The sequence below is a fragment of the Tupaia chinensis genome, unplaced genomic scaffold (assembly GCF_000334495.1).
Source record: "Tupaia chinensis unplaced genomic scaffold, TupChi_1.0 Scaffold000478_3, whole genome shotgun sequence".
Lineage (NCBI taxonomy): Eukaryota > Metazoa > Chordata > Mammalia > Scandentia > Tupaiidae > Tupaia > Tupaia belangeri.
In genome coordinates, this window is record NW_006159990.1 from 8,086,521 (window position 1) to 8,096,171 (window position 9,651).

Genomic DNA, 9,651 nt, shown 5'->3' on the forward strand with positions numbered 1-9,651 from the left:
TGGTGCCCAAGCAGGGTTCCCCCTCACACTACAGATTTCCAGGTTGAAAACAGAGAGGTCCAGGTTGCACAGACATGCATGTAAGGTTTTTACCCCGAGACCTCCAGATGTGTTTTCCTTATCCACCACCCCATAGCAGGGATGCTGTGTCCACCCACCTGTTCTAAGTAGTGGAGGTAGCACAGGGGATGGGGCAGCTTCCGCCTCTGCCCTATCCCATCCCCAGCAAGCCTGCACTGCTTCCCCACTCCCACACTGTCTCCCACACACCCGCCACTCAGCTTTTGCAAACTCGCATAATGTATTTCTCTCAAGTTACACTTGTACATCTGTTTATTTTTCATTTTTTAAACATGTTTTCTTGATAAATTTATAAATATTTTAGCAGGTGCCCTTTCCCTGTGTAAATCTCTTTCTCCGACACATGCCCACGCTGCCTGCCAGATTGCATTCATCCTGCAGCACGTGTAGCTCTTATGTAGGAGACCTGTTCCTTGTGCATGTCAAATCCTGCCCTCCTCCCTACACCTTCCCATCCACCCCTCACCCCTCCTGCCCACCCTTACAGAAGGTTGGTGAGGAACATCACCCACTTCATGGTGTGTGCCTCATGGGACCTCCTCACCTCCTCACACAATATCAATGGAAAACTCTCATCTTCCCCCTAGTTCTGAGTTCATCTCTCTGATGGGGTGCTGAAGTTCAGTAACATAAGGGCTGGGGCAGGTACGTGCGGGTCCAGGCTCTATCACTTTTCTGTCGTCCCTTCCCGTACCATCTCCCTCTGTCTAAGAGGATCCATCTGCTCAGTCGGCTCTGCCATAAAGGCCAGAGAGCCTGCTGCTGTTAGCCTAATGGTCTTTTTCTTGTTTGTTTGGTTTCTTTTCTTTTCTTTTTTTTTTTTCCTGAGGATTTTTAAAATATTTTTTAAAATAGACCTTTTTTTTAGAGCAGCTTTAGGTGCACAGCAAAATTGAATGAAATATACAGAGTCCTCATATGCCCCTGCTGCCACATATAAAAGGCCCCCAACTGTTGATGTCCCCCACAGAATGCTCTATCACTGTGGGTGATGAGCCCGCATCGACACACCATCACTCCCCAGTGTCCAGTTTACCTTAACACTGGGCCGTACATACTGTAGGTTTGGAGTAACATTATCCACCAAGATCGTAGCACACAGCAGTCTAAAAGTATCGCTCTAAGGTCTTCTGTGCTCCACCTGTTCGTTCTTCTCTCCCCCCCCTTACCCCTGGCAACCTCTGAGCCTTTTACTGCCTCCATAGTTTTGCCCTTTCAGAATGTGAGTGTGTTGGAATTGGTCAATTTTTGACCTTCAGAAATAGCAGTCTTACACATTTTGGGGGAGATTTTCAACTACAAGGTTTGAAACCGGTTTCCCAGTTGATTTTCCACAAACCCCCACATTCCAGGAAACTGGAACACTGACTCCCTGTAGTTTTCTGGTGGGTAGTGATTTTGCTGGTCACTGGCCTGAGCCTTGGAATAGGATGAAGAGGTGGCATGGGGAAGGCGTTGGTGAAACATCTGGGGAGAGTGCTCAGATGGGACACGGGCAGAATGCATGTCCAGGCTCCAGGATGTGTGACTTTTACCTTTCAGAGCCTGTCCTGGTCATTCATGAGTTACATTATTCTTTTTTAAGGATTATTTAACTTTATTTATTCATTTATTTTTAATTTGATCAGAGAGAGAGGGTGAGAAAGCAAGCCACCAGGTCTGGGACTTGAACAGTGGTCAACCATGTGGGAGTCTCCAACGCCTTAACCACCACGCCACCTGCTGGTCTCGTGAGTTACTGCAGGCTATAAAGGCAAAGATGGACAAACGCCCAGAACCAAAATCTATGTCATCCAATTAAGACTTGATCAAGGTTTCCCCTTTTTCTCTCTATTGTCCAGGTGTGTGAGAAAGAAAAGCTATTATCAGAGAGGAATCAGCTGAAAGCCTGCATGGGGGAGTTGTTGGACAACTTCTCCTGCCTTTCCCAGGAAGTCTGCCGTGACATCCAGAGCCCTGAGCAGATCCAGGCGCTGCATCGGTATTGCCCTGTCCTCAGACCCATGGATCTCCCCACAGCCTCCAGTATTAACCCTGCACCCTTGGGTGTTGAGCAGAACCTCACAGCCTCCCAATGTGTGGTGGGGGAAAATGTACCCTGCTGCTCAGAGCCTAGTTCGGCTCCTTCTGGGCCCCCCTGGGTCCCCAGCAACGCCTCTGAGAATTGTACCTCTGGGAGGAGGCTGGAAGGCACTGACCCAGGAACCTTCTCAGAGAGAGGACCTCCTCTTGAACCCAGGAGCCAAACGGTAACCGTGGACTTCTGCCAGGAAATGACTGATAAGTGTACAACTGACGAACAGCCCAGGAAAGATTACACCTAGTGACGCGGATCTGCTGCCATCCTCACACCTCTCCCATTCAGGTGTTCTTCGGTCAGCCTGTGGCGCTGTTCATCTGTTGTCTTGAAGAACCGAGAACAAATTTGGTGCACACTACAGCAGTCTTAGCAGCAATACTGTTCCGAAGTATTCCCTTTTCTCTTCAAGCAGGAGTGATAGATAGTTACCTTCACAATGGTGCTACCCCTTGCTCAGGCGAGGGAAGACAGCAGTGCCAACACTGTCTGTCTGTGGGTTCATTTCAGTCTTCACAGGGATAGACTGCAACACCTCTAGGACCCAACCACGGATTTTTTTTTTCTCAGTGGCCCATGTCACAAACCCTATCTCAGGAATTTCTTCTGAATGTTCAATTTTTTCATTGAAGACAGCTTCTATACACATCAAAGTTTTATAGCTAGACTGTACATATTATATATAATATATATAAAATATATATATATATATCTCCATATGCAAAAGTCCTGCATGCCTCAATTTTCTCATCCTAAAACTGGAAACTTCATTTCTCATTTATAAACAGGTTCCAACATTCCTCTTCTTTTGTCTCTGATGCTAGAACTAGTTTGGTAACTGTTAACATGGTCATTTTTCTTACTTCACAGTTCAGTTCCAATTTGTACTTATTTATGGACAGTAGTTAATGTTGGAAGCTTTTCTCAAGGTTTTATTTCAGACCTTTTTGTTTGTTCAGTTTGGTTTGGGCACCAACAAATGGTGTCGTCTGAGCATTGTGGGTTGTTTATTGTTTTGTTTTGTTTTTTTTTTTCCTTGCAGATACTGTACAGTAATGGTCAACTTTGCCACTTGCACTGAGTTTTGGGTCAAACCTATTTTCTTAAATGAAGTTGTCACTTCATCATAACTCAAGTATACTGTATATTCTTTACTTTTCGTTAAAAAGTAAAACATTTTAGATAATTAAAAAGCACTCAGGTGATAATTATGTAGGAAAAACAATCTTGCCAAATAATTAATTCATCCTAGGATGTGTAGACAAGAATCTGCTTGAATATTTTTCTATTTCACCTCCTCCCCACCTTTCCCTAAGCAAAATCTAAATGCAGATAGAGAGTTCAGAGTTGATGCTGGATGTTCAGATTCCTAAGTGGGGAGAGAGTTTGGACATCTCACTCAAACATGCATCAAAACAACAGGAATCCATGATTTTATACCAGAACTCAGCAGACATTGGCTCCTAGAAATCAAGTTAGAACTGTTTTCTCACCCGGGGAGTTAGTCCCATTCATTTCAGCACTTCATCAGGCCTCGGCTTGCCCTAGGAAGTGTTCTGCAGTAGACCTTTGAAGGATGTGGCTGACAGCCACCCGCTCTCTTGCCCAGGATTGGCCTCCTGGGATCTCTCGCCTGAGGGGGTTTGAATCACAGCTCCAAGGCTCCTGCCTCTAAGTGGCTGCACTGGATTAATGCGGCTCACCAGTCGTAGGAAATAACAGGGCAGATTCCAACCTGAGGTCCAACCCCGACAGACTCACATATTTCTTTCTCCTTCTCTTCTCTGAATGCTTTGAGTTGTACTCTGAGGTTTTTCTGCCAGTTTCTTGTCTGAAGGCAGACTTCATTCTGAGGCCTTGGATAAGGTATCACCAGGACCCCTCCTCCTCTCCCTTCCCCAACACACACACATATACCCTATCCTCGCCTGATGATCAGTATGTTCTCTTGCTGCAAAACTGGTTGGCTTGCAACCCAGAGAGAGCAGCTTCCCTTGGCTTTGGGGGCATGTTGGCCCCCTGGACGCGTTTACAGGAAAGTGTGGAAGGAGGAGGAATCAGCTCCCTCCCCCTCCAGTGGTCCCAGTCTCGCTGAACAACCCACGGGCCACCCAGCCTGGCTGTGGAAGAGAGTCCTGAACAGTTTGATGTGGGGATGGGGTGGTGGGCAGTGGGGAAATAGATGGTTGACTTTGTTTCTTTATTTGTGCCATTGTTTGGACAATATTAAAGCTGCATGTAAAAGGGGAAATTAGTATATGATGTAGGCGAAAAGTGAATCATAGTAACATATGTTTTAGTATTATTAACTTTTTTCTGTACAAATATTAGCGCTAAATGTTTAAATATGTATGAATGCCAGGAAAATGTTGGTTCTGCAGTAGGATAAAAGAAAAAAAAAAAAAGGCTTTTCTTTTAAAATAGTTCCACTCTTAAAACCTGCCTCTGGGTTTTTGTTTTCTTCCCATGTGTGTATGTATGTGTGAGTGCTTGTCTGAGACAGATTTTGATATGTCTCTATGTGGGAGCTACTTTGCCTTTATTTTTTTTTTTTACAGTTGTTGGAATTTCTTGGCCTAGTAAAACAGTTCTGTGCTTCACCGTGAGGCTTGCCTTTGTGGAAACTGGTGACAGCTAGAATTTAAATTCAATGTGAATCAAGTTGATACTTCACAGGTATGTGTGATGGTGGAGGAGTCAGCTGACAGTATTTTGTTTCTTAGCTCTCTTGTTGCCTTTTAAGTGACCTCTCCTCTTCTTTTAAAAAAGGAATGTTTTCTACTCATATCATAACCAGGTCCAAACCAGCTTCTTGGCATGATTTACCCTGGTAACAACTCATGTGCAACTGGTAGTCTTGACCACATTCCATCTGTTGCCCCAGGTTGCTGTGTTCAGTAGCCCAGACCTGTGCGGCAGCCATTTCCAGGAGGACAGGGGTCTCTTTATTTCTGTCCACCCTAACTCAACCCTCAACCTCTCACCAACCCCTGCCTCAGTTTCTTCCTCTTCCCGCACCCAACCCCTGCCATGGGACTGGTTAAAAACACTGCTCTAAAAACTGTCTTTCGACTTCTTAGGGATTTTTAACAAGTTATTTGATTCATTCTCCATCACAAACAGCAACTAGCTTTGTACAATTCGTGTGACATATCTGTGTCTTTTACTGTTCTGAACCATGTGCTTGTCAAAAGTGTTTCTGGGTTGATTCAAAAGGAGGACTTGCTGGGAACAGAATCCAAATCGCCTCAAGTAGAACTTAAAGAACTTAAAGCCTGTCTTCTTTACCGGAATCCCTTAGTCAATCCCATGCCTTTCATGAAAAGGAAAAGCAAGTAAACAGCAAGAAATAGTGTTTGCACAGTATGGTGACATTTAGTTGTGTTTTCAAGGTCCTTCCTTATAAAAATAAAGGACCCTGCTACAAGGAGCTATTTAGAAGGGCCCCTATGACAGCCTGGTTGAGTCTCCAAATGACTGGAGTAGGAGTGGGTTGTTGAGGTGGAGCCAGTGGAGCTGCCCTTGAGACTGATTACCACCTCACCCAAATCTAGTCCTCCCCTTGGATCTGCCTGTGTCCTATTTGTGTCTCTAAACAACCTCCTTCATTCAGGTTGGTCAGGCTTTGGGCAGGTGAGTGCTTTGCTGTATGTGTCTGTTTTTCTGCGTTATCTGGGGGTGCCTTGAATAAAATCAAACTTCATAGCATACTGATTCTGGAACAAAACAGTTATAATTTTTTTTTAAGAAAAGAAAAAACAGTTGGCAAAGTTACTAGGCCATTCTGCTACTTCTCTTCCAAGTTCCCTAACCATGACTCAGGCGTCAGAGGTGATGCTGCAGTAGAAAATGTTATTTTGTATGTTGTACAAGTAATTTATTAACTGTCTTTCTAAAGTATGCTGCTTTTAAGATGCATTATCATTTTGGATATAATCCTTATATCGCTTTTCCAAGGAAGTGAGAAAAAGACTAGTGATTGGTAGGCCAACTGCCACTTCTCCTTAAAAAGGAGCCTGAGGCCCAGCTACAGGACTCACGTAAAAGGACTGACTAAATTAGTTTGGAGTGCACGATGCGAAGTTTAGTGCTGGTGTCCAGAAGCCTAAACCTATCCTTTCTCTTCTCATATTTTATGACTGCCATAAAAGAAGAAGGAAAAGGAAAAAAAAGAAAAAAAGGTTTGAAAATGATAAGCTCTTTAGGAAACTGAAGTCCTGCCCCAGGAAGCTGCTACATCTGAGGAGTAGCATAATCCTCTCAAAATGAGTAAAGGCCTACAAAGCTTTTCCAAATCTCTACTTGTCTACCTATTTTGATACATTATGCCCCATTTAAATTAGAAGCTATTTCATAAATTACATCAAATTACTCCTCTATTGTATACTGTTTAGTAGGAGTCTCAATCTTAAAGGGGGGGAAATCCATTTTTTCCCCTCAAATCACTAAAAGTAGAGTAAGAACAAGGTTTTTTTGGTTTCATTTGTTAGAATAAAACTGTTCATTGTGTCAGGAATTAGTGTTTCTTCCTGAAATTGAAAATTTCATGGTAGGTTCAATTTCTGGTCAGTCAGTTCACAATACAATGCCTTGTGTGGAGTTGGTATTCCTGCAGGAAGTCTGTGTGTGGAGACATTCTGTGTTCAAGGTGTATGTTTATAATTCTGCCCGAGCCATCTCATGACCCAAGCATCAAAGAGCGATGCTATAGAATAGAATATATTTGTATACAAATAGTGTGTGCGAATAGTATTTGTACATAGAAAAGACTTATTGTGGCAGATTAAGGATAAATTATTCAACTGACGGTGCAAAATGTTACTTGCAAAGAAAAGTAAGTGTATAGTATTTTCCTACACTCCACCCTGGGAGATAATATTTATATCAAATGAATTATCAGTGCATTCTAATTGTAATATGAAAATGATGTTGCCATTTTGTGAAGAATATCTACTTGGTTATAGAGGCCAACTTTCCTAGCTTTGATTAAATGTTGTGACATGGTGTATGCATTTCGCTGTGAAGCAATGGATAAACAGCTCTGACTTTCATTTTCATTCCAGTTTATTGACCTCAGATAAAACAGTGGCCCTTCTTAGAAGCAAAAGTGCATCAAGACCATTCATTTTAGGTAGACACACATTCAGTGCCAAAGGCTCCCATGGGATAATCATATCTGTATGTCAGAAAAGAGTGAAGGTATGTGGACAAAGGGGTTTTCCGACAGATCAATGCCATGTCTTCTATCAAAACATGAGGGAAGGCATGGGGGCACTTCCACTTGAGTCCTAACAATGCATTTTGCATGTGAGAATGCTGGGATGCCCATTCACACCCTGACATAAAAGACCTGGCACTTCTGATAAATGATTAGGAGGATTCCAGATGCATTTGGGAGCTTCGGGTGCTTGTTAGACACAGTGAGCCATTCAAAGCAAGCCCCACCTTTGTTTGTGAGGCCAGGAGGCCTGTGAGAATTTGTTCCAGAACCAGTCTGATGCAAGTGCACCTCTAATATATGCCTTACAAACTCCAGAGGCCATATTCAAAACAGGGTCTTCTCAGTGTATGCAAGGGGCTACAGCCCCTCTTCTCTTCCTCCCCAGGTCAAACAATACGGACAGTTTTCACACATATCTACCTGTATAACCCTCTGTACCTCTCATAACTGGTCAACGACTGTAACAGGTTACATCAGGTGTTTTTCTACATACTTTTTACACAGATTCTATGCGATTAATGTAACTTAATTCAATGCATCATTTTATTGTACTAGTTCTTAGGCTTGTCCTTTTTTTTCCTAAGTGATTGTGGTTTTTATTGTGGTTTTTATTGTAAAAATGAAATGGCTGTTGATGCTTATTCTCTGTAACTAAGAATTTTTACCTTTTGGGGGAAAAAAAAACATTGCTATGAACTAATGAATTGAAACTTCATTTACTCATTGTAAATACACTATTGTGCAAAAAAATTGTTTTCACTCAGTTGAATTGCTAGTGTTAACTGAATTTCGTCTAGACACCATTTCTGTTGATGAAATAAAGACATATCATTACGCATTGTAAGTGTATTTTCTCTGTTTCTGATCCCTGTATTACGGAGTACCGAGTGGCAAGCCTCAAGACATCTCTTCTCCCCAAAAGGCCATTTCTCTCTCTTCCTCTGTTTTGGACCCTCACCTGCTACCCATTTAATCTGATTAGAACTCTTAAAATTTTGATAATGCTAATGTAATCTCTAAACTCTGAATTTAAAAGAATGCCTAGTACCTATGAGAATAGATAACCAGGATTAAACCCAATTTCTCAGTTTTGGTACTGTAATATAGCTATACAAAATGTTTCCATTGGTGAAACCAGGGTGAATGTATTGTTTCTTGCAATGTACTGTGATTCTACAATTATTTAAAACAAAAGTTTCAGGGCTGGCAATTAACATGGTAATTAGGGTGCTAGATTCCCATATGGCCAACCGTGGTTCAAGTCCCAGACCTGGAGGCTTACTTTCTCTCATTCTCTCTCTCTCTCTCTCTCTCTCTCTCTCTCCTCTTTCCACGTGAAAAAATATTTGCAAGAGCAGCAGACAGCATAATGGTTATGTCACTGGACTCCCACATTGGCACTCTGACATTGGATCACTGTTTGAGTCCTGGACCTGGCAGCTTCAAACTCACACCATGCATATGTGCATGTGTGCCCAAAATCCTTAGAGGAGAATGGGAGGAGAAGGGATTGCAGCATGGCCATCCGCCCTGGGGGGTGATTTCTCACTTTCTGTCTGTCTCTCTGATGAGTGCACATGCTCTACAGCAAAAATCTCTCTTAAAATAATAATTAAAAAATATTTGCCACCAGGTGGCATAGTGGTTAAGGCACTAGACTCCCACATGGCCAACTGTGGTTTAAACCTGTGGCTTGAAACTTAACACTGGGTACATGTGCATGCGTGCCCGAAATCCCAAGAGGAAAATGGAGAAGTAAGGATTGTGGTGTGGCCCTCTCTCTGGGGGGGTGATTTCTCAATTGCTCTCTGTCTGGCTCTCTGGTGAACATATGTGCCATATAGCAAAAATCTCTCTCTAAAATAATAAAATTGAAATAAATCATTTTTTAAAATTAAAGTTTCGCTTTAAAAAACTACTAATAAATAAGAGTAAATGGGGTAAAAATGGCATTAAACCAACAGCAAGATGCAATGTGTTGCAGGGTAAGGACTTTAGAATTGTGGTTGAGGAATAAATACGGTTAAACCAAAAGTGTATTTGACAGTTTGTGTCTTGGATTTTGATGTAAAAGGAAAACAAGATATTGGGTGGTGACCAGGCAGGAAAACTGTGAGTTACACTGGACACAGGCTCTGAGGTTGGGGAGAGCCACCTGAGCAGGGAAGGGGCTGTCTGAGCCGTCAGCCAGACTGTGGAGAATGAAAACACACGCTGTCCAGGCAGTGCGTGCTGCCAAGATCCCAGCTTCAAGGAGCCCATGGGAAGGCTG

General features: G+C 42.7%; 1 protein-coding gene across 1 annotated transcript in view; it reads left to right on the forward strand.

Annotated features, from left to right (window-relative positions):
• BACH2 (BACH transcriptional regulator 2) overlaps positions 1-8,208 on the forward strand; it is a 385,089-nt gene extending 376,881 nt beyond the window's left edge. Inside the window, exon 8 of the mRNA XM_006156118.3 lies at positions 1,923-8,208. Within this exon, the coding sequence (XP_006156180.1) occupies positions 1,923-2,405 (483 nt within the window). The 3' untranslated portion in view covers positions 2,406-8,208. The remainder of the gene's footprint in view (positions 1-1,922) is intronic.
• The last annotated feature ends 1,443 nt before the right edge of the window (positions 8,209-9,651 follow it).